Source organism: Ovis canadensis, chromosome 3 (assembly GCF_042477335.2).
Source record: "Ovis canadensis isolate MfBH-ARS-UI-01 breed Bighorn chromosome 3, ARS-UI_OviCan_v2, whole genome shotgun sequence".
In the NCBI taxonomy this organism is placed as follows: Eukaryota; Metazoa; Chordata; class Mammalia; order Artiodactyla; family Bovidae; genus Ovis; species Ovis canadensis.
Genome location: NC_091247.1, coordinates 38075281 through 38100476, shown reverse-complemented (window position 1 = coordinate 38100476; position 25196 = coordinate 38075281). Strand labels below are relative to the sequence as shown.

The 25196-nt window shown below is 51.3% G+C and overlaps 1 protein-coding gene across 2 annotated transcripts in view; it reads right to left on the bottom strand.

The window, feature by feature from the left end:
- EHD3 (EH domain containing 3) overlaps positions 1–24772 on the bottom strand; it is a 32472-nt gene extending 7700 nt beyond the window's left edge. For both annotated transcript variants that reach the window (XM_069580332.1, XM_069580333.1), the window contains exons 1-3: positions 23509–24772; positions 10748–10924; positions 6810–6907 (exon numbers count right to left, since the gene is read on the bottom strand). In XM_069580332.1, the coding sequence (XP_069436433.1) occupies positions 6810–6907; positions 10748–10924; positions 23509–23735 (502 nt within the window). In that variant the 5' untranslated portion in view covers positions 23736–24772. The remainder of the gene's footprint in view (positions 1–6809; positions 6908–10747; positions 10925–23508) is intronic.
- Between the last annotated feature and the right edge of the window lie 424 nt (positions 24773–25196).

Sequence of the window (25196 nt, the reverse complement as noted above, 5' to 3'; positions counted from 1 at the left end):
TCCACTGAGCCCCAAGGTCCATGCCCGCCTGCTCCAGGGAGGCCTGCAGCTTGCACTCACTCCCTCCCCCATCCCTTCCAAGGGCTGGCTCTGGCTATATTTAATCTTCTTCAGCACAGCCAGGTAGGGGGCGGCTCTCACCTCACCTCCAGAAGGCAGCCCCTCAGAGCCATAGATAGGAAGTGGGGCAGAGGTCTCAGAAAATCAAGGCAAACTGACTTCCGGGCCCCAGTGCCCCAAGAACCTGGAAAATAGGTTGCGACTTTGCTGCTGCAGTGCCTGGAACCAGCAAGCTTGCCCTCCGCCGTGGCTGGGGAGGGCAGTGGGGCTCAGCGGCCTCTGCCCTTCTGCTGAGGCCTGCTCCCAAATCTAGCCAGAAAAGTTTTGGCTATGGTGGTGCTGGCTATGGGGAGGGCAGCTGTGAAGAGCAGGCTGCCTTTTCCCTATGTCCCTCCCTCCTGTGAGGCAGATTTCAGCCCTCACTGCTCAGCACACCTCATGTGGCCGCTGGTGGCAACTGCTCACCATCAGCTGGGCAGTCAGAGCAGCTAGTCCTGGACACTTGATGACATGGCTCAAAGCAAGCCGCTAAGCCTGCCCAGGGCTCAGGACCAGAACGCAGGTCTTCTGGCTCTAAGCCCAGCTCTCTAGCCACCCCTCCATGGGCTAGGGAGATTGAAGGGGCCAGTGAAGCTACAGGGAAGAGGCTCCTGGCCTCTGAGCCCTCGCCAGTCCACAATGACGGTAGCCTTGCACAAGGAGGCTCTGCTGCAAAGACCTGGAGGGAGTGGGGCAAATCTCAGAAGCCTGACCGGACCCCGTGTGGGGAGGGGCAAGAAAGGGACGACCCCAGTCAGTGCTGCCAGAACAGGGCCGTGCCTGTCCCTACAGCTGGGTCAGGTGCCCTTCAGGCAGGTGCCGGCCTCTTGGCTGACCCAGGGAAACATCAGGATGCATTGTCCCCCCGTTGCATTGGGAGCTGGCGGGGCAGGGCCTGCTCATCCTCCTCTGCTTCCCTGTGCTCAGCATGGTCCCCTGCACACAGTAGGTGCTCTATCAGCATGTGCTGCTCAGAACTGAAATGTGAGACCTGTTCTGCCTTTTACATCCCAGGGACAGTGAATAAGCCATCCCTGGGCCTCAGTTTCCTGGTCTCTGAATTGGAACCTGAAGGAAAGCTACATGGCTCAAAATAGCCTGGAGTTAAAACTCCCTCCAGATCCTCCCCACCATTCTATACAGAATAAAGAACTTTCTCCCCCAAAGAAAGGAATGGACATTAAGATTGATTACGTTCAGTTCCCAGCTAATCCCAGTCTCTGGCCAGTCTCAGGAATTCCTCGTACCAGTTGCTGAAAGCTAACTAATCAAAAATAATCATGAGGAAAAACAGACCCCTCAAAACGATGTATCTCTGCATCTGTGTTTTCTTTATATACCTACTCTCTTCTTGACTTAGCGCAGGAGCTCACTAATCTGACTGCTGCCCCTGCTCGCCTCATTAAAGGTGGTCTGTTCCGATCAAGTGCTGGTCTCCTCCTTTTTCCGAACCTTGCCTTCTCTAGTTCCTTTACCTTACAGAACCCACCACACCCTGCCAGAGGCTGGCTGTGAGGATCCATTCAACAACGAGGACGCAGGTGAGACTGCCTGTGACCCTGGCTGCTCCTATGGCTCTGCCCCTCTGTGCGGAGCTTCTTTCAAGCCTGAGTGCCCATGACTTGGGTGTGCTCTGAAGGGGTCATCTGAGGAGCACTGGTCTGGACACGCCCACCTCTAGTTTCTGCTCAGCTATCAACTTGCTGTGTGTCTTGGGGCAAGAAGCCTTCCTTCTCTGGTCCTTGGTCTCTTTGCTTGTTAATCTGGGGGAAGGAAGGCTGGGGGCTGCTGTCTTAGATGTTCTGGGTGCCCATATGAAGGCTGCTCCTGCCTGAGGGTAGGCAGATGGCTTCTGGGAACCCTTTCTAGGATTTCAGATGCACGGAGGCCTCCTCTTCATCCTTCCACTTTTGCAAATTCTGCTTGCTCTGGCAGGGCTGGCTATCAAATTACCAGCAGGGGGATGCTGAGAAAGCTTCCTCCCCAGGTGTGGCTGTGAGGAAATGAGAGTCAAGCAATGACTCTGCGGGCTCTCTCTGAAGCTCAGCCTCCCTGATCCTGGCTATAGAGCCTCGCGGGCTCCAGGCTGGGTATCTAATTGGTTTTGTAGACTGAGATTATGCAGATCCAGGAATGGGAGCATCAGAAAAGCACGGGGTAGACCTATTCAGGAAAGGGGAATGGGCTGCTCTCCCATTTAGTTTCTGTGTGGATTTAGGCAAGTCTGAACCTCAGTTTTTCGGCTGTAAAATGGGGATAAAAATGACTGACTGGTGGGGGATTAATGGTAGAACCATGGTTACAAGAGAGCCATGGGGAGGGCCCAGACTCAGTCTGGAGGCTCTGCTGCGACATCTGGGGTGACGAGCCCCCTTTCCCTTGCTGGTTCTGGGAACGGCTCAGAGACCCACAACAGAGCTCTCAAGTCCTTGCAGTAGCTAAGCGTTCATGAAATGTGGACTGGTGGGTGGTGGGAGATTCAAGCTCTGGAAGACTGATAGTGAAGCTGGCCGTCCTGGAATTACAGGTAGCAAGTCTGCCTTCTCTGGGAGAGTGGGTGAGCAGGCCCCTGGAGCAGAACATGGGTAGCCTGCAGGCCCGCCCCCCACCCCAGGCTCCAGGGTACTGGAAGGAAAGCATTTCTAAGTAATTCCAGGCAGGAGGAAATCAATGAGACAAACAACAATAAGTGCAGCAACTCCTTAGTCATCAGCCAGCTTCCTTCACAGCCTGAGAGGCAGAGCAAGGGTGCTGACAAGGCAGCATGTTTCTTGGTATTTTCAGCCACACAGTCTCATTTGACTCCCATAACTCTCCGTGTGCCAGGAGGTAAACAGGCAGACACATCTAACAGGGAAGGAGACGGAACAGAGAGGCGAAGGGGCTCGCCCCAGCTCACACAGCCAGCTGGGGGTAAACTTGGGGCTAGGACCCAGATCCTCACTCCCCTCTGTGTTCCCTTCTCGGCTCAGAGCCCCGCAAGGCTGGAGCTCCAGGCGCTGAGCTTATTTGAGGTGGGTACATAAAAGGTCCTGTTCCAGAATCTGTCAAGATTTAAAGACATCTTAGAGAAAGAGAAATTAGAAGGTATCAGTTTGCAAAGTGTGGGACCAGTTAAGATGACAAAGGCCACACTACATGCCTCCCAGAAGTCACCTTGAAAAGCAGTCGAACAGCCTTGTCCCAGGCCTCCCAGGTGGCCACATGGTGTCTGTGCACCCTTTTGAAGGGACTCGGGACTCTGCTACTCCACCCTGGCATGTGACAACCCTACAGGTGTGTATGTACAGAATGTGGTCCGGGGGCCTGGAGGCCCCTAAGTGAGGGCGCCAGGAACAGGCCAGGGATGGGAGACTGTGAGGATTGGCCCTGACACTCCGGGGTCCCCAGGGGAAAGTTGCAGAGGAGAGCGTGCTCCCTGGTCTCCAGGTGACAGCATGCCCCATTCCTCTTCTCTGAGCTCCTCGTGGGCAGGCAGGCCACGCTAATGTGCTGAGAAGCTACTCGACAGGGAAGCAGGAGACCAGAGTTCCCATCCCAGCTGTGTGACCTGGGCAAGTGTTTTCCTGCTCCAGCCCTGCTGAGCTCACCTGCACAGGATGGGGTCTGCTGGAGTGATGTGTGCAGTGCACTGTGGGGTTGCTTTTCTAAGGTGGGGCCTGTGGGGGTTTCTAGCTGGGAGGTGGACAGGAAATGTGGTTCCCAAGTGTGAGGACACTCAGGCTTCCGGAGCCTTCCTCTTCCGCTGCATCCTCGCTTCTTCCCAGCAATGAGTCCCGGGCTGGACACATCCTGTCACTTCCAGCAACTGCCTCCCTGCCCCTCTCCCGCCCACCCCAAAGCATCTGCCTCCAGAGACAAGTGTGGGCCAGGACTTCCCGGGCTCAGGTTCCCGGACGTCCCTGCTTCCGGCTCTCCCACAAGGCACACAAGACACCCTCAGATCTGGGCAGAGGGGCCACACCCTGAACAAGGACCACACTTGACCCAGCTCTCGCCTGGCGCCTGAGTGCTCCACCTGTGAAGTCTGAGGCTTGGGAGGGGTCTCTGGGAGAGGTGGCACACCAGGCCTCGGCCCAGAAGAGGCTCAGTGTAAATGTGATGACGATGCCCTGTTTCCCTGGTGAGACACAGCCTTGAACCTGGCATGAGGCTCAGTGAGCGGAATATGGCTGGATTTCAGGCTTGACTTACCACCTTAGTCTGGTGTGCACCTGCTGGGCTATCCATGGACTATCCTGACCCTGGGCTGCAGGAAGGCAAGAAGCACCAAATCTGTACTGTGGCCAAACCCAGAGTTCTGAGAGCCCAGGCGAAAGGCCACAGAAGAGTGTTTGGTTCTGTGCATGCACCTGTGTGTGTGCATGGTGGGTGTGTGGAGGGAGGTGTGATGTATATAGATAGAGGGTTATATGTATACAGGTAAACACTGAACTACCTAATTCTATGGCTGATTGTGAAGGATGAGGGGGGGAGGTCTTCATACTAGAAACTTTCCTTATCTGGGGTGCCCCTGATATCTGAGGGTATCCAATACCCACCCTCTATTTTCCTGGTCTCTGTGGAGTGCTGAGGTTAGCCCTGCCCCAGGCTGATGATGCAGGACTGGCAGCTCAGCTCTCAGCTCTTGTTTTTATCCCAGGCTACTTTGCCAGCAGCTGCATTTATAATCTAGGCTCAGGAGGGCAGAGATCAAACAGGTCTGCAGAGACACACACTGGGCTATCACTTCTCCCAGAAGTGGGGCGAGACCTGGTGGCAGTTGGCATGGGGTGGGAAGGGGATAGGAAGGGCAAGCAGGAAAACTGAGCCCCCAGTTTACTGTAGAGAAGCCATTGAAGTCCAAAGATAAAGTCAGGAGAAAGAGGAATAGGAAAAGAACAGAATGTAACAGAAGCTGAGGAAGGCAGGCATCTCTAGAAGCAGGGCTGCCATGTACAGTTGTATAGGCAGTGCACTGCACAACTGCAAGGAAGGCCATTGTATTGCTAGATTGTCCTGCTGCTGCCCTATTGATAGGGAGGCCCTGGGTGTCAGATAAAGACGAAAGAAGGGAGCTCACTGTGAGCTCCAGTTCTGATGTTCCATTCCAGAGCTGATGTTCAAGTTTCCATTACTGTCTGTGGACATCATGAGGTCAAGTGATGGGTATCATTACCCTTTGCTACTCACAGGGACATTAAGACTCAGGGGAAAATGTGACCTACTGAGACCCACAGTTCAAAAACCCAATGCTGTAAACTCCCAGTCCAGTACCCTTGGAAACCCAAAGGCTAGAATCCTCTCTGGACCCCCGGTCAGGCTGTACTTGTAGGAACCCAATGCTTGGGGAGTTCAGGGGGAGAACTTCGTCTTCTCTCTTCTTCGAGGAGACACAGGCTATTTGTGTAAATCCCCTTTAGGCCTAAACTCAGGATGAGCCTAGAGGAAGACTTAAGGGGTGATGGTAGGGACTGGTCAGGAGGAAGGGAATAATTAGGGAAACAAATAGAAGCAAGGCAGCTGTCCAAGTTGCTCCCTGCACCCCACTGGGGCCCTGAACAGAGTGCTTCCAAAGGGCAGGTAGACCAGAGGGAGGGGGTGAGATGTCCCTCCCCGCCAGGCCATTGGTTCTATGTCCGCCTCTCCCCTGCACCACCATACATGCACCTCACCCCAGGCATGTGTGGAAGGAAGGTGGGTCATCACCGAAGGTTGCCCAGAGAACTCTTGCCTGTGCAAAGCCTTCCCTTCCCAGAAGCTGCCTTCAGAGTGCTAGTTTGGGTCCTGCCCAGCTCCCAGCTCCAGGACTGGGGTGGGCATGGCTTCATCAGCTTTTCTTACCAGAAATACAGCATCAGCACAGAAACGGTAGGGGGCCGTCTGGGGCACACAGTCTGGTGTGGCTGGTGAGGCTGGGGGAGCATGATCCTAAGCTGTAGCTTTAAGACTTTTGCAGTATCCATCTAGTATTTTAGAGCTAGGAGAAACCCGATGATGCTGGTGGTGGTGATGACTGGTAAGAACTCATTTTTACCGGGCACTTGCTATGAGCCAGACAGGAGGTTTTTCACTTGTGTTATTTCTTTTAATCCTCAAACAACCCTAGAAAGGTAGATAGACTTATGTCCTCTACTCTACAGATGAGGCGGCTGAAGGAAAGAAACCCTCCAGGTCACCCTGCCAGGAAGTGTTAGAGGCAGGCTCAGAACGCTGGTGGTCTGGCTCTTGAGTTCAGGCTCCTGATACCCCATACCAGGGACCTCCCTCAATGAGCAGTCACCCACATCTGCTGGAATGAGCATTTTCAAGTACCCAGCTCCCTGCTCTCACACCCCAAAGCACACTGTCATCCTCATGCTATTGGCTGAAGTCCTCTGCCCGCACTTGCCTCCCTGCAGAGCTGCCAGCTCCCGGGACAGGGACAGCAGGACCTTTAGAACAAGCCAGGGTTTGGCCCAGGAAGAAACCCAATGAGGCGAGTAAGGCAGACACTGATATGTCCATTTCACAGATGAGAAGCCTGAGGCCAGCTGCTCCTGAGTGACAATGGACCTGAGCTCTGGTACTAGCCCCTGCCTAGGACCACCCCACATAGCACACGAGGCGGTGCTGACTCATCAGGAGACAGCAAGGCCCCAGGAATCTCTATCCTGGTATAGAAGCCGGAAAACATTCTGAAAAGAATATAACACAGAGCCAGGGCCAAGCCTACCAGGTGCCTCGCTTACCTCTGCTGATCCTCTGCTTCTCTCCAGAGAGGATGCCTGGTGTGTCAATGACGCTGATGCTCTCCAGCACGGGGTTGGGCAGCTGGGCACACACAAACCTGCATAGGTGGGAAGAGACCCGTGGTGAGCCGCCATTCTGCCCTTGCCTCTCAGGCACCCTCCTTTTGGCCCCATACCAACCTCTCCTGCCCTGGGCAGAGGTTCCAATGCAGACTCCCAGCCCAAGTTAGACCAACCCCCATAGTGGACCCAGGATCTGTACTTGGAGGAAGCTCTCGGGGGCATCCTAAGGCAGCTGTAGGACTATGTCTGTGAGCCCCTGCTGGCAGGGACACCAGGATGTCCAGTGCTTGAACCCTGCCCCACCAGGAGCACAGTCTGGTAGAATAGTGGAGGTGTGCAGAAGGACATAGGTACCATGGGACCAGCACCCCCAAGAGGTCAAATGAAGGACTCAGGAGATCCAAGGTGGAAGGAAGGCTTCCTGGAGGAGGAGACACTACAACTGGACTTGAAGAATGGGCCACACCACGCAGGAATGCTTATGTGGGCTTTTAAGAGGCTGTCCAAATACCAAATATTGCTATTAGCATAGCGTGCATGCACGCTAAGTCGCTTCAGTCATGTCCGACTCTGTGTGGCCCTATGGACTGTAGTCCGCCAGGTTCCTCTCTCCATGGGATTTCCCAAGCAAGAATACTGGGGTAGGTTGCCATTTCCTTCTCAAGCCTTAAGCAAGGAAACATTTCCAGCGTTACATACCAAAGTCTCCAAATATAAACTGGTAAACCTAAGCTGGATCCTTCTTGCTTCAAGCCTTCTCTCTTAAATGCCATTTTTGGTGGAAGCCGACAAGGTGTCTGACCATCGCAGTTCCAGTTCACAGTCCCACTGTCTTGGGAACAGACAGGGAAGGGAACCTCTGCTCTCCAGTGAGGTGGCTGCAGAAATGCAGGTCAGGTGAGGAGGCCAGGGATGCATGGGAAAGAGTCCAGGAAGCCACACAGGGGAGACAGAACCTGAAGTAAGACCTCAAAAGGTGACCAGCTTTGCTGGGAGGACAGGGGTGCAGGCAGGAAGCCAGGGTGTATGTGTGTGTGAGCGTGTGTGTGTGTGTATGTGTGTAGCTAAGTGAAGATACAGATACGCACAGGGAGATGGCCATGTAAAGATGGAGTCAGAGATTGGAATTATTCTGATACAAACAAAATGCCTGGAGTAACCAGAAGCTAGAAGAAGCAAGGAAAGATTCTCCCCTCTGGGCTTCAGACGGGGCATGACCCTGCCAACACCTTGATTTTGAACTTCTAGCCTCCAGAACTATGAGTCAATATTTATTTTAAAGCCACCTAGTTCATGGTAATTTGTTCTGGCAGTCCTAGGAAACTAACAGAAGCAGGTGGAGATGCCACACGGAAATAAGAGGGGCGAGGGGAGCGTGTGTGTGTGTGTGTGTGCACGTACGTGTGTGTGTAGGCACCAGGCCAGGGGACACTATCACTGAGATGAGAACCAGATGGCTGGAGCAGCTAGAGACGTGGCCGGACAGGGAGGTAGGGGCCAGATTATAAGGGCCTTGAAAGCCATGTTAAGAAATGTGGATTTTATACTGAGGGTGGTAAAAATCCATTGGAACGTTCTAAGCAAAAGAGTGATACAATCTGATACGGTGGTTGTCAGCTTCTCCAGATCCATTTGGTAAATATTTACGAAGCACGTGCTGTGTTTCTGGCACTGTGCTAGACAGTCCATGGCGCGGCCCCTGTCCTATTAAAGCCCATGGTTCCCTCTATGCCTTGGGCCCAGCCAGATTCTTGTCCATAGGTTCTAAGGCACGCTCCAGCATTCCTCAATAAATTCCACATTTTGCTGAAAGCAGTTTGAGCAGGGTTGCTGTCACTTGGTGACCAGGAGGTCATGTAGATGGGGCTGGTGTTTGGGGCCAGGGCTCTAGGTGAGCATCACCCAGGCCAGGTGCATGGAGTGAGCAGGGCAGAAGCCGAGGGGGACACCAGGTCACAGGGGCCAGAGCAAAAGGGGGCTGGGGGAGACTGGAGAGGGTCTGCCAGGGAGACAGGAGGAGGCCAAGGAGCTGAGAGGGGATGGTGGTTGAGAGATGAGGTGGGGTGGGGACCGAACGTGCTCACGGCTTATCACAGAGAGGTCACGGACAATGTTCACATGGGCAGCTGTGACGAGGAAGCTGTGTTCCACAGGGTGGGGGGCAGGAAGGAGTGCGGAGGTGAAGCCCAGACGCTGTGGAAGGAAAGCGAGGGGGTAGTAGGGCCTGCTGCAGGGTTCTCAAGAAGATAGCTCCCTGCGGTAAAGGAGCCAAGGGAGGGCGGAGCTGTCAGGAAGAGGAGTAACTGACAGAGCCGTCCCTGGAAGATGGCTGGGGGTGGGGGTTCTTGGCGGGGGTGGGGAAGCGGCAGACCTGAGGGTAAAAGAGGGTGCAGATCCCTGGGCTGCGTGGCGGGGGTGGGGGGGGGGCACTGATGCTAACAGGCTCCACTTATGGACAGACTGGAACCAAACCAACGGCAGGGAACCCAGGGATACGGGATTCCATCTTCTCTAGAACGGGAAGCAAGGTCATCCACTGCAAGAGGAGGCTGAGGTGCCTGGAAAAGGCTTGGGACACCCCCCAGAGAAGGGGAAGGGAGATGTCGGGGGGAGAATAGGACCCCTGGGCAGTACAAGGACAGGAAGCAGGCACCTGGGGTATAGCCATCCTGTACGTGGCTGCAGTGAAGCTGGTGGTACACGGAAGGGCCTCCTCAACTCCCTGCCCTGCCCTGCCCTGCTCCTTGTTTTTCCTCCCAGGGGACGTGCCTGGCCGGTCCCCAGAGAACAGTTCATGTATACATCTGTCATTCAGCTGTGGAGGCTCCAGCAGAGAAGTTACAGTGTTCCTGCATTGAGCCACGTTCTTTGAATCCTCTCTGCCTATACACACACACACACACACACACACACACATATATATATATACATATTTTTTTTCAGTTTTCTCTTCCTGAAATGTCCTTTTTTTTTAACCCTTTGCATGTGACTTCACTCATCATTGAATATCTGTGTCAAATGCCAACTTTCTCACAAAGTCCTCTTGCCTTGGAGGAGGACATTTACTCTCATCCTATTTTACAGATGGGAAAAGTCAGACACAGACCAGTTAGGTAATCTACCTAAGAGCATGGTGCTATTGGATGGGTTCTTAACCCAACGCCCATAGTCTTTACCTTTACTCAAAATGCCTTCAATTATAGAAAGTAGCTTAAAATTTTTTTTTAATGCAATATGCACGCAAAATTGTGGTGCGGACCTACATTTTAAGCCTGATCAGGGAATTAGCCTGCACTCTAGGTAAGCAGAGTAACAGAAAGGCCCGGGTCAGCTTGAAGAGCAGCCACTAGAGCTTCTTCCACTCAAATTGACCCAGTGACCCTGGCGTTTACAGGCTGACTTGTCTCAGGGGAGGGGACTTGTCCAAGGTCACATAGTGAGTTTAGTAGGAGGCACAGTGATCCAAGCCAGGGCTTCTACCTTAAGTCCAGGGTCCCTGCCATCAAGTAAAAAAAATGTCCAACACAGGAGGAACCTTCCTCTGCCTCCTCCTAGCTGGCTGAAAAGCCCTTCCAGCCAGGCAAAAGGATAGGCAAAAGCTGGGAACTACAGAGGGCAGCCCTCTCTGCTTTTCCTGGAGGGAGGTGTGGATTAGAGATGGGATTTAACTAGTTGGATCCCTCCCCCAACTTGATTAGGAGAAATCAGGCCAGTGTTAGCAGCTTCCATATCCCTAATCAATGGTGGTTTCATTCCCACTAAGAAAGGGACAATCAAGAGAGATTCCAGGTTTGGAAAAGATACAGGGTCTTGCCCTTTCATACTCCAAGGAGAAAAGAGAGCACCCAGGATGCGTGAGTTCCCTCTGTACCCACCTGTTCAAGAAGGCATTGCCAAAGGCGTTCAGTTTCCTGAAAGGTTTCTTAGGATCCACCACCAGGGCGTTCCCAGGGATGATGCCCTCCACCTCGCCTTGCATCACCGAAATGAAGGAGTCAGTAGTCGGCTCAGGCCCAATCCTCATACCCGGGAAATCCTGTTCCAGGAGATACCTGGTGGAAGGGAGCACAGTCATTATGCAGGGATGCTGTGGGCAGATCAGCACCGCCTGCCCACAGCAAGGTAGATGCTGGGGTGAGTCACGGTGGAGGGGCAATCAAGGATATTTCACAGAAGGGAGAGATTTTCATGGATGCGGAATCCGAAGACCTTTGGGAGGAAGTGGGATTTCAGTTGAACTTAAAATATCAAATCTGTCCTTGGTCCTTTTCTTTTCACCTCCATGATGTGGAGGGGTGGGTGGGACAAGCAAGGTTTGGCTCAGAAACAAAGCATGGCTTAAAACTGATTCCTACACAGAATATTGTGGACTTCACAGCTAATGGGAGTCTGCCAAAGTACCTGTATACAGATGTGGTTAGAATTAGACCACCCCGAGGCTCTGCTGGCTGGCCATAGGTGGTTATTGATCTGTTTAGGCAGTCATTTAATGTAAAGATAGCTCATACATGATAGAAAGCGTGTGAGGGGCACACTAGGAAGAGGATCCCCATCCCACCCTAGACTTTCAGTCCCACCCTCTAGCACAGCCACTAGGCTGTGGCCCCAGGGTATATGTGTTTTTCTTTGCTCTTTTTCAGGCCTGAGCATTTCTGTCCTCTATCAAGCCCATCTTTGCATGAAACGTTCCCTTGGTATCTCTAATTTTCTTGAAGAGATCTCTAGTCTTTCCATTCTGTTGTTTTCCTCTATTTCTTTGCACTGATCGCTGAAGAAGGTTTTCTTATCTCTTCTTGCTATTCTTTGGAACTCTGCATTCAGATGCTTATATCTTCCCTTTTCTCCTTTGCTTTTCACCTCTCTTTTTTTCACAGCTATTTGTAAGGCCTCCCCAGATAGCCATTTTGCTTTTTTGCATTTCTTTTCCATGGGGATGGTCTTAATCCCTGTCTCCTGTACAATGTCACGAACCTCATTCCATAGTTCATCAGGCACTCTATCTATCAGATCTAGGCCCTTAAATCTATTCCTCACTTCCACTGTATAATCATAACAGATTTGATTTAGGTCATACCTGAATGGTCTAGCAGTTTTCCCTACTTTCTTCAATTTGAGTCTGAATTTGGTAATAAGGAGTTCATGATCTGAGCCACAGTTAGCTTCTGGTCTTGTTTTTATTGACTGTATAGAGCTTCTCCATCTTTGACTGCAAAGACATTTCTTGCAAAGATGGGCTCAATAAAGGACAGAAATGGTATGGACCTAACAGAAGCAGAAGATATTAAGAAGAGGTGGCAAGAATACACAGAAGAACTGTACAAAAAAGATCTTCACAACCCAGATAATCATGATGATGTGATCACTAATCGAGAGCCAGACACCTTGGAATGTGAAGTCAAGTGGGCCTTAGAAAGCATCACTACGAGCAAAGCTAGTGGTGGTAATGGAATTCCAGTTGAGCTACTTCAAATCCTGAAAGATGATGCTGTGAAAGTGCTGCACTCAATATGCCAGCAAATTTGGAAAACTCAGCAGTGGCCACAGGACTGGAAAATGTTAGTTTTTATTCCAATCCCAAAGAAAGGCAATGCAAAAGAATGCTCAAACTACCGCACAATTGCATTCATCTCACATGCTAGTAAAGTAATGCTCAAAATTCTCCAAGCCAGGCTTCAGCAATACGTGAACCGTGAACTCCCTGATGTTCAAGCTGGTTTTAGAAAAGGCAGAGGAACCAGAGATCAAACTGCCAGCATCTGCTGGATCATGGAAAAAGCAAGAGAGTTCCAGAAAAACATCTATTTCTGCTTTATTGACTATGCCAAAGCCTTTGACTGTGTGGATCACAATAAAATGTGGAAAATCCTGAAAGAGATGGAAATACCAGACCACCTGACCTGCCTCTTGAGAAATCTGTATGCAGGTCAAGAAGCAACAGTTAGAACTGGACATGGAACAACAGACTGGTTCCAAATAGGAAAAGGAGTAAGTCAAGGCTGTATATTGTCACCCTGCTTATTTAACTTCTATGCAGAGTACATTATGAGAAATGCTGGACTGGAAGAAATGCTGGACTGGAATCAAGATTGCCGGGAGAAATATCAGTAACCTCAGATATGCAGATGACACCACCCTTATGGCAGAAAGTGAAGAGGAACGTAAAAGCCTCTTGATGAAAGTGAAAGAAGAGAGTGAAAAAGTTGGGTTAAAGCTCAACATTCAGAAAATGAAGATCATGGCATCTAGTCCCATCACTTCATGGCAAATAGATGGGGAAACAGTAGAAACAGTGTCAGACTTTATTTTTTGGGGCTCCAAAATCACTGCCGATGGTGACTGCAGCCATGAAATTAAAAGACACTTACTCCTTGGAAGAAAAGTTATGACCAACCTAGATAGTATATTCAAAAGCAGAGACATTACTTTGCTGACTAAGGTCCGTCTAGTCAAGGCTATGGTTTTTCCTGTGGTCATGTATGGATGTGAGAGTTGGACCATGAAGAAGGCTGAGTGGCGAAGAATTGGTGCGTTTGAACTGTGGTATTGGAGAAGACTCTTGAGAGTCCCTTGGACTGCAAGGAGATCCAACCAGTCCATTCTGAAGGAGATCAACCCTGGGATTTCCTTGGAAGGAATGATGCTAAAGCTGAAGCTCCAGTACTTTGGCCACCTCATGCGAAGAGTTGACTCATTGGAAAAACTCTGATGCTGGGAGGGATTGGGGGCAGGAGGAGAAGGGGACGACCGAGGATGTGATGGCTGGATGGCATCACCAACTCGATGGACGTGAGTCTGAGTGAACTCCGGGAGTTGGTGATGGACAGGGAGGCCTGGCGTGCTGCGATTCATGGGGTCGCAAAGAGTCAGACACGACTGAGCGACTGAACTGAACTGAACTGAATTGAGGCCTGAGCATTGAGACCCTGAGGCCACCACCCCTCTCCACAGCCCCCTTTGGAGCCCATGGTGAGCCAGAGAATGAAGAGAACAAATTGGAAGGAAAACCGGACTCTTTGGCAGGAGCTCAGAACAGCTTTGAGCCCAAATTGCTTAAGGCTGGACTGTGGGCCGGAGAAGGCAATGGCACCCCACTCCAGTACTCTTGCCTGGAAAATCCCATGGGTGCAGGAGCCTGGTAGGCTGCAGTCCATGAGGTTGCTAAGAGTCGGACACGACTGAGCGACTTCACTTTCACTTTTCACTTTCATGCATTGGAGAAGGAAATGGCAACCCACTCCAGTGTTCTTGTCTGGAGAATTCCAGGGACGGATGAGCCTGGTGGGCTGCCGCCTATGGGGTCGCACAGAGTCGGACACGACTGAGGTGACTTAGCAGCAGCAGGACTGCGGGCAGAGGAGTCCAGTGCTGCCCTGGGCTGGGACTGGCCAGAGGAGTGTCCCAGGGGCCATGACGGACAAGAAGCTAAGGGGTGGGTTGCCCAACAAACAGAGACCCTTGGGTGAGCCCTCAGCGTGTGCCAAGTCCCTCCCCCTAAACCTTAAGGGGCCATGTTCATGCCCAGAGGGAAAAGTCAAAGAGCCCTTAGGAGAAGAGATGGCAAGTCAGAGACTGCTGGCCAGGAAGGGAGCCTGGGAACTATTGGGCCAGTAGGCCTCAGCCACTGCCCGTGGAGCTCCAGCTAACAATGCTGGGTCCAGCCCAGGGGTTCTGACCTGCTGGTCCATGATGGGGCCCTGACCACTGGTCTTTTTCAGGAACTCCCTAGTCAATTCAAATTGCAGCCGGGGTTGACAGCCTGCTCTGGACACTGTCATTATGCAGATAGCCCCACCGACAATAGCATGTCCATGGCAGACATCACCCTCATCACTTCAAGAAGGTAGCTCCTTCTAGCAGCCCTAGTAGGTTCAATTGGGGTCTCTGTATCTGAGCCTTCCACATCTGAGAACACAACCAACTGTTGAATGTGGACCCCATGGATCCAGAGGGTCTGCTGTGCTGTGCCATTTTATACTTGCAGGGGCTTGAGCATCTGCAAGGGAGGTGGGGTCCTGAAACCAGTGCTCCATGAACACCAAGGAACGAGGGACAGCTGTATTGAAGAACTCAAGGCTTTGAAAGGTTATCGGGCTTACTCCACCTTAAAGAGCTAATAGTGGAGCAGGAACCCAAACCCTTATCAGTCTAACACCAAATCCTTTGCTCTTCAACTGTCTCTACCCTAAGGAAATGCTCTCTGCCACCACCACCCACCCCCTGCCCCGTGCCCACCCTCTGCCCAGCAGGCGGCAGCCAGGGAAACTGGCTGGAGTTTCTTCCAGCTCATGGGCATCTCATTGTGTTCTGAGCTGTTAGTTTACTCTGTGCTTCCAGGGAAGTTCAGTTGCCACGGGGCTCGCTCCCCAAGGAGTTAGCAGGTGAGCTGCCATGGAGGAGATGCTGTCTGGGGGTCACCCACCTACACCGGCAGTTTTAGGTCGGTGAAGCCCCTCATCTCCCTCCAACAGCTGGGTGTGAAGACAGGATTTCCTCCCATCAGAGGCCCATTCTGAGAGCTGGGTTGTGATGAGAATGTATCACCCCATCGGCCCGTGGACAGGGTTTCCTCTTTCTCAAGCACATCTTCTCCTTCAGAGCCTCAGGGGAGAGGCAGGGAGCCTCAGGGCCTGGGGCCAGCAGACCTGGTTTCTCTAACCTTCAGAACCTCGGTTCTGTGAACCTTGGTACTTTCCTCTATAATGGGAGGTCATTGTTCTGATTTATTAAGCACTTGTGCCAGACCGTGTTCCAGACTGTCCATGAATTATCTCGTTTCATCTCATGTTTCCTCTGATGTGAGCACTATAACCCTTACCATCAAATGGGCCTCATAGGTAAATCCATCTCACCCGATGTTCTGAGGGTTAAATCAGTTATAGACCGTAAGCGCATAAACCAGTACCTAGCACCTAGATCACCATCCCAAAGATCAAACTATTTGTTGCAAGATCAGATGGTAAATAATCTGTCTGCAATGCAGGAGAACCCAGGCTTGATTCCTAGTTCAGGAAGATCCCCTGGAGAAGGAAAGGGGAACCCACTCCAGTATTCTTGCCTAGAGAATCCCATGGACAGAGGAGCCTGGTAAGCTCCATGGGGAGGAACAAAGGGTGATGCTCCCCAGCATAGCCAGGGCCACTTCCTGGGATGTTTCCAGAGCCTCAAGTGGCCCAGCAAGAGCCCTTCGGCTAAAACCACATGACCTTGGATTTGCTGACCACACATGGGTCTGGAGAAACACAGAGTTCAGTGAGTTCCAAAGCAAATCTAGGGACACAGTCAAGCCAAGCAGAGAACCCGGGGCTGGGTAAATTCTCAGGGACATCTGGGTATGACCTGCAGCCCCGAGGGCCCCCTTAACAAGGCCAGCACTGTGTCCAGAAAGGAAATCCTATTGAGGGCTCTCATAGCTGCTTTCTCTGTGGGGAGAGATACAGATCGCCTCTGTTGCCAGGCAAACACATTCCGATGGCAGGGTAAAAAAAGAAAAGTTAATTCAGGCCTGAGTGGGAGCAGCGGAGATGGGGAAGCCTGAGAACAAGGAGGGGCTGGTGGGCAGAGCACCCACTGTGAGCCAGGTGCTCTTCTGTGCCCCTTCCCTGAATTATTCCACTCAATCGGTCCTGGAAGTGCTGCAGGATGGCTGAGTTCTTTCAGTTTTGCAGGTGAGCAAATGGAGATGGAGACTGCCCCTATTCAGGGCCAAATACAAATATTCAGAGGCCCAAAGAGCAGAGAAGGTTTGGGTGTCTCCCTGACTTGCCATCCAATGTAAAAGAAATAAAACGGATATAAGGAAGACAAATGCAATTCCAGTTTTCCCCATGAGGACTATTTTTCCTAAGCAAACTGTTTCCTAACATCATCTCCCTCAGTTTTCAGCATCCTGCTTGCCTGGCAATCTAAGCATGTGGCTTGTTTTACTGGCACCTGAGCACTCAGGGTGAGGTGTAGCCAAGAATCAACCTAGTCTGCTTCTGGGGCCTCTGCTTCTGCAACAGTGGGGCCAACCCTCCCTGCGGTTGGGACAGCACCCAGGGTGGGGGACAGAGGGACAGGGGCCGCCAGCAATGTTGCCCGAGGCCGTGGCTGGGCTGGACCCGATGCCTCAGCTCAGTTAGGGAATGTGCCTTGATGGGTGGCTGCTTCACTGCAGATATGACCTTGGACAAGTCCCTCCAGAGCCCACTGCCTCAGTTTCCCCAGTTTTTATAAAGTGGGGCTAATCCTGGGTTTCTTACTAGCTCGGGGGGCAGAGTGAAGGTTTTGCAAAGACACACATGAGTTTTGGAAAAGCAATGGCTACACCAGACATGGGCTCACATTGGCACAGATAATAATTAGAGAAAACACGTGTCTGTAAGTACCCAGTGCATTTCTACCTGGATGGACTCCAAACCCAGGGTCCTCGCACCTTTGTGAAAATCCACATAGCTCTTAATTTGCATATCTTGAGGTTGACACTAAAGGCACACATCACTTTCTGCCGGTGGTACAGGTATTTGGGTTAGGTTAGTTAGTGTTAGTTGCTCAGTTGTGTCCAACTCTTTTTGACCCCATGGACCGTAGTCCACCAGGCTCCCCTTTCTATGGAATTCTCCAGGCAAGATTATCGGAGTGGGTTGCTATTCCCTTCTCCAGGGGATCTTCCTGACCCAGGGATAAAACCCAGGTCTCCTGCATTACAGGCAGATTCTTTATCATCTGAGCCACCAAGGAGCCCTGTTTGCATTATATGTCTCTATCTTTGGTCTCTCTAAACCTCGTGTACTTCAGCTTTAAAATGGGGTCAAGACAATACTACTTGTCTGGTTGGCCTCACAGGGTTTCAGGGAGACTGTAAATCACCCCAAGGACACAAAGCGAGGTAAGAGATGGGTGACTCAATGGCTGAGTTGAGGTCTGAGTCAGCTCTTTGCTTTATGGAGTGGTCACCACTGTCCCTGGCACACAGAAACCTCTACCAGGGGACAAAGTGACCCAAGTGCAAAGGAGACCAGTAGCCAGACCAGTAGCCAGACCTTCTACTAGCCTTGCCTTGCCTAACCGCCCCTGACACAGGCTGGCCTAAATAACCCTATGAGGTAGTTGCCATTATTCACATGTTACTGATAAGGACACTGAGGTTCAGAAAGCTTAGATCCTTCCTAACAAGTTCTCCTGGCTGGAATGGGTGGAGCCTGGGTTCTGCTGAGCTTCCCATGTTCTTCCTATGGCTGCATTCTCCTGTCAGTGGGAGTGGGATGAGCCCTTCCCCAGAGGTCCTTCTCCCAGTCCTGTTTCTCCCTGATGACCTCCACACCTGACTCTCAGTTCAGTCCCGTTCAGTCACTCAGTCGTGTCCGACTCTTTGCAACCCCATGGACTGCAGCATGCCAGGCTTCCCTGTCCATCACCAACTCCCGGAGCTCACTAGAACTCACGTCCATCAAGTTGGTGATGCCATCCAACCATCTCATCCTCTGTCATCCCCTTCTCCTCCTGCCTTCAGTCTTTCCCAGTATCAGGGTCTTTTCCAATGAGTGAGTTCTTCACAAAGTTTGGAGCTTCAGCTTCAGCAGCAGTCCTTCCAATGAATATTCAGGACTGGTTTCCTTTAGGATTGACTTGTTTGACCTCCTTGCAGTCCAATGGACTCTTAAGAGTCTTCTCCAACACCATAGTTAAAAGGCATCAATTCTTCAGCTCTCAGCTTTCTTTATAGTCCAACTCTCACATCCATACATGGAAAAACCATAGCTTTGACTAGATGGATCTTTGTTGGCAAAGTGATGTCTCTGCTTTTTAATATGCTGTCTAGGTTGGTCATAGCTTTTCTTCCAAGGAGCAAGCATCTTTTAATTTCATGCCTGCAGTCACCACCTGCAGTGATTTTGGAGCCCAAGAAAATAAAGCCTGTCACTATTTCCATTGTTTCCCCATCTATTTGCCATGAAGTGATGGGACCGGATGCCATGATCTTCATTTTTTGAATGTTGAGTTTTAAACCAACTTTTTCACTCTCCTCTATCACTTTCATCAAGAAGCTCTTTAGTTCCTCTTCACTTTCTGCCATAAGGGTGGTGTCATCTGCATATCTGAGGTTATTGATATTTCTCCCAGCAATCTTGGTTCCAGCTTGTGCCAGACTCTCAAGACAGATCTTAAGCCAGACATCAGGAGGTAGACCAATGCTCTGCCCTCTGCTCCCTTGAGTAACACTCAGGCCTTGTAAGAGGCAGGCAGATGTCCACCTAGTCCCACTTATGGACTAGCAGATCAGAGCCCTGACAGGAAAAGGATGTCCATGGACCTCAGGTGGGTGACAGGAGTGAGGAGCGGCCGGGGCTGTGGCTAGCGGGATGGCCTGGCAGAGGACAGTGGCTCTACTGGAATGGAAAGGGGCCCCTTCACTAGTCCTTCAGCTTATTAGAGAATCATCCTTTCTGGGGGTGATGCTGCTGTGAGGCCTAGGCAGCAGAGAAGCCAGAGAGGTGGTGAGACAGGGTACAACCACAGGCAAATGCTGAGTCACCTTTACAGGAGGATGCAAAGAGCCCCCTGAAAAAGGGGGAGGTCAAAAGGACCAGCTGAGTAGGCACCCGGCCCCCTCCCCACCATGTGCCCGTTTATACTGTAGAGGCTCAGTCATGCTATAGAAGGGCCGGGAGATGCTCAAGACCAGCTGAGCTCTCCCTATGGAGACCCAGGCCACTCAGCTCCAGCAGCCCCAAGCCCCACACCCAAAGTCCTAGGCCCTCTACTACAGCGTGGCCACAGGCCAGTGAGGCCCTCTCTGAGGCCTTGGGATCCTGGACCTTATAGCCCCTGGGGCAGCCAGCCATTCATCTCTGTGACCAGGGGGCCAAACGGTGCAAAGGAGGAGGGACTTGAGATTGCAGGCCAGAGGGAGGAAGAATGAAGAGAGAAAAACAGCAGAGGCAGGAGGAGAGGCTGCCAGGCCAGAAGGACACAGAGCTACTGTACTAGGAAGAGGCAGCCTGTGTTGGAGGAAGCAGCCACCCGGCCAATTTATTGTTTATTTTATTACCCTGGGTTGCTGGGCCTTAGGCCAGTGAAGTTGTTTCAGGCAGAGATCATAGCACATTAATTAGTTATTAGAAGAATGTCCTTTTCTGCATGTTCTTCCTGAGACAAGAAATAGACCCTGAGGCAAGGAAATGTAACTGAAAGGAGATGGACACAGGAGACAGAAGGCCAAGGGCCAGGGGATGAAGAGGCAAGTCTTTATTCCCAAGGGAAGGGCCCCTCTTAGGTTCAGGCTGGAATACAAGATGTGAATGGCCGCACTTAAGGCAAGAAGCGAGGAAGGGAGAGGCTGCAGCTGTGAAGGCAGGCTGGATTCTGCACCCAGGTGCTCCTAGCTGCCCCAAGTGGAACCTTCTTTGCTTTGGGGAGGGGGTGTGGTATCAACTGGCTCTTTTGAAAAGCAACTTAAAAATGTGACTCTTACTACCAAGATTAAGAAGTCAGAAAAAATTAAACAAACAAACCAAAACTCTCTACAACCTTTGGCCTAGTGATTTCACTTCTGGGAATCTCTGAGAAAACAGCCTAATATGTGGAAAAGTATTACGCACAGAGACAGTCAGATTGATCCTACAATAATAGCACAAAATAAAATTAGAAACAACTTCAAATGTTCAAAAGAAGTAGATTGGTTAATTGAATAACTGCATATACATACAGTGAGATATCATGCAGCTCTTAAAAATAATGCTTACAGAGATTTAAAAATTTACTCGGGAAATGTTCATGCTATAAGTGAAATAAATCCACATACAAAATTACATTATGGCATGATTTCAACTGTGTTATAAAATAGCTGAAAATACTGGAAAGACATAATATGTATTATATACACATATACATACATTATATACATACATCATATATATGTGCTAAATTGCTTCAATTGTATCTGACTCTTTGCCACCCCAGGGACTGTAGCCCACCAGGCTCCTCTGTCCATGGGGATTTCCCAGTCAAGAATAGTGGAGTGGGTTGCTATGTCCTCCTCCAGGGGATCTTCCCTACCCAGGGATCGAACCCGAGTCTCTTATGTCTCCTGCATTGGCAGGGCAATGGACATGAGTTTGAGTAAGCTCCAGGAGTTGGTGATGGACAGGGAAGCCAGGCGTGCTGCAGTCCATGGGGTTGCAAAGAGTTGGACACGACTGAGCAACTGAACTGAACTGAACTATATATAAAATATTTAAAATGGTTTCCCCTGAGTTGTAGGATGATGATGGGGCATTTTTTCATCTTCCTCAAATTTACTCTTGTCTGCATTTTCCAATTTTTTTTTTTTTTAAAATTACTGTTCAGTGGATTTAATGAGAAGAAAGGAAAATATGTAATTTGGTTTTGGAGGCCTTCCCTGTGCTGCCACCCCTCCTCCCCTGCTGGGATCCTCTCTCTCAAAGGGAGACAGCTTTTGATGCACAAGCTAAATTCAGTTACTGACATGAGTGGGGAGGGTGAACGCTTGTACTCAGCGGATAAGAAAGAGGAGGGCTCTGCCTCTCCCAGCCTTCCTGTCTCCCTCAGATAAGGAGTAATCTATAGCAATTCGGCTCTGCCACCTTCTTAGACCCAGTTAACAGCCAGCATGACTCAGGCAAAGCCAGGAGAGTGTCTCAGACAAGAGGCACTTAAACACGTCTGCTGTTCTGGGATCTTGCCCTCGGGGATGTTGGCTTCTCCCCACCTCCCCTCCCATTCTGCAAATGTCTACTGGGAGCTCCTGTAGCAGAGACCCCCAAGCAAGGACCCAGGGAGCTAGGCAGTAAGTGCTGGTGCCACAGGAAGGAGATGTTCTAAACAACCTACAAAGAATTATAACCAAGGTGTGGCCAGAGGGCTGGGGAAGGCCACGTGATGGGCAGGAGCCATCTGTAAATGGCCTGTGCTTCCCACGGGGCCAGGTGGGAGATGCATGTTACAAAGCACAGAACCAGGAGGCTCTGAAGTATCTTTGGCTGCAATGGGCATTTAACCAAAAGAGGGAGATGGATTAGATCAGGGGTTTTTGCCCTAAGGTCCAAGGCTTGGACTCCCAAAATTATATGTAAATTTGGGATGTAGGGACTTTTTTGTAAAGATGGGTTCACAGACTTTTTGAAAAGTTAAGAAGCAATGAATTAGATTCTTTGCAAGGGTCCTTGCAGGTAGGACCCTTTGCAAGGGTCCTAACAATATAAGACCTCCAAAAGCCAACAATCCCCCTGGGTACCCAACTTTAGAAATCACTCAGCCTCTCAAGCTGAGTGACTCCAAGGCTGTCCACCCCACAAGGAAAAACTCAGCTGATGTCCCGTTCAGACATGTCATGTTAATATGGTGTGTGCCCTGCTCCCAGAAGGCTTGTGTTAAAAGCTTAGCACTAGGGAAGATTTGAATCTAGAAAATCAGGAACTAGACTGTGAACTTTTCTGCTCTCCTCACCAAACAAAGCACAGTGCTTTGCATGTTGCAGGTCAATGAATGGAAACAAGAGCGTCCCTGCTTTGAAACCTTCCATAGGAGATGAGCACCATTGACTCTGCAGGGGCAGAGGGGAACTGAATCCATCACCACTTTCTATGAGCCTGACTCTCAACATAGAGGGCCACTCAACACAGAGCACCCTCAACAGCTTTCAGGCCTGTGAATGTGTGAATGAGACCAAGGAAGATGGCCTGGCCTTGAAGGCTATGTGGCCTGAGGGCTGGAGAGAAGCCTGTCTTCTAAAGATACGAAAGGTCCTTATCGCTCTGGTGGACAATAAGCGTGAAGGCCGGGTGGCCAGCTGACTTCCTGAGGATCCCTACAGCCCGAGGATTCTGTAATTCAAGGGGATGGATGACTCACCCTCAAAGTTATAGGCATTGAGCCAACCATCTCCTCCCATGCATCTAGGACCGCATCCCAGGTCAGCCTCCCATCCTGTTATATGGTTTGGACAATTCATTTAACCTCTCTACGCCTCAGTTATCTTGCCTGCCAAGTCAAGGAGCTGGATGAGACCGTGGCCAATATTCTGTCCACCTCCAAAAGACTTTAATATGATTACTGAGCCGCGAAGATCAACAGGAAACAAAATAGCATTCTGCCTCTAGACACTGTCTCCAGTCACAGAGAGATATTTGTAAAGAGCTCTGATTGGAAAAGGAAATTGATGAAAGAAGGACAAGTGGGCTCCCTGGCCCACCTCCTCAGCTGCAACTGTAAAGCCCCCATGTGAGTGACTGAAGCTTTTATAAGGCAAGGGAATTGGTCCTGACCATCAAGCACATGTCCCTACAAGGAGATGGTGTCAGACACCCCCACCAGCCTAAGGTATTCTTGTGACCAGGATACATCTCACTTGTGCCTCGTGGGTTTCAGTTTCACCATCCATAAAATGGGTAGCATAGGGATGGCTCTGAACTTTACACTTCATGGGCTGAGTGCAGTGGAGAGGTGCTAGGTAGGATGGAGCAAGGGACCATCCAATGAAATTATAGGGTAAGTTTTGGACAACCCCCATACAGGGATTTCTTCAGAGATTTCAAGTGAAGACTTATCTCTTGTCCCCAGGAGGGACATCGGGAGTGAGCAGAGGGTCTAGCGCTGGGCAGCTGGGTGGGCTGCTGGGGTACCCTGGCTGGCTCACCTGATGAAGGTGGTCTTCCCGGTGGAGTACTGGCCCACCAGCAGCACCATGGGCTTGTTGTCGAAATCGGCATCCTCCAGGGCAGGAGAGTGAAACTCGTGGAAGCGATAGTGCTCTTCCAGGGGCAGCAGCTTGGTCCTGTACAGTTTCTTGAGCCCATCGCTCACGGTCTGGAAGACCTCGGGGTCCTTCCTCCGGCGGTCGTCGGAGCGCAGCCAGCTGAACATCGCGGCCACCGCTCGCCTGCTCGCCCCCGGTGCGCAGTCCCAGCAGGAGGGCTTGGAGTCTGCGACCCCGGGTCCTTGGGGAAGGTGTCCCACAGGGAGGGCCCGCTGGGCTCCCAACCGCGCCGCAGCCTCACCGGAGCGCCGGGCTCAGCCGCACCATGGCCAGGACGCAGGGCTCGGGGGTCCCCGGGTCGACGGCGTGGGACAGCGAACGCGCTCTTCCCCTGCTCCTGGGACCAAGCCCAGCCCCGGCTTCATCCAGCAACCAAGGCCGGAGAGAGGAAAAATATCTGGGTTGGGCGGGAGAGCTGCGATCTTGGGAAAAAAGTCAAACCTGCAATTAAAATGTCAGATGCCGGGTCCCCCGGTCTCCCCCAGCTCTCTCCCACTTTGGCTCGAGTGCAGTTAAGGGATGCTTCGAATCTGCTCCCGCCCGCCCCGGAGGCTCTGAGGAGGCGGCGGCGCTGCCCAGCCCGCGGACAGCTCAGCATCTGCAGCTGCAGCCGCAGCCCGCAGCCCCAGGCGCGGGTTTAAATGCCAGCCGTGCAGGAAGCCGGCTAGCGGAGGAAGTCCCCGAGTACTGGCAAGGCTGGCGCTGCCCTGCGGCCCCGGCGGGGAGAAGCTGAGCAGGGCGCCGCCATGTTTGTGGGCAGTGGCCCCACTGGAGACCCGCGACCGCTCGCTGCATGGGAAGGGAGGGATGCTGAGTTCTGTGGGAACGCTCTGGTATTTCATTCCCGGCCTCTGGAGGTTTAATTTGGGAACAGCGCCCTCTCAGGGACAGCTGCGAAGACAGAGTTGACCTGCTTCACACTCTCCCTGCTCTTAAATATAGGCTTCCCTTTACTGGGTTCAGTTCCTTAGGATGACAGGTTCTCTATTGTTAGGTAATATTTTTCTTGGCGCATGGAAGGAAGAGTCCAATATTAGCCCGCCCCAAATGACCAACACTATCACCACCCAAACTTTTTGCTTGGTCTAGGTGAAGTTAAACTATTCTCATTCATTCATTTGTTCATTCCTTCCAATAAAATCGAACAAAATAAGCAAAACGTCCACAAATATTAAGCCAGTATTACAGCACGATTTTGGTGACTGTGGTTACAAATTTGATCACCAAAATAAGCACATAGAGTCTCTCTCTTCCAGGAACTCCAGCCAGGCCGGGTTTTAAGAGGAGATAGGAACAGAAGGCCTGGGTGCATAGTGGGAGGAGGCATCCACATCCTTTTTGTCTGGATAATTTGAGAAAGGTGTCACAGAAAGCCTGACTATGAGCTGGATCTTAAATGATGAACCCATAGAGAAGAAGGGGGACATTCCAGGCTGAGTAAAGGGCACTTGCAAAGGTAGGGGAACATGGAAGAACTTGGTGGGTGAAGGCAGAGTCAACAGTTTGCTACCAAGAGTATGGAATTCAGGAGGATGGGAGGGAGTGACTGAGGTCAGGCAGAAAAGGTT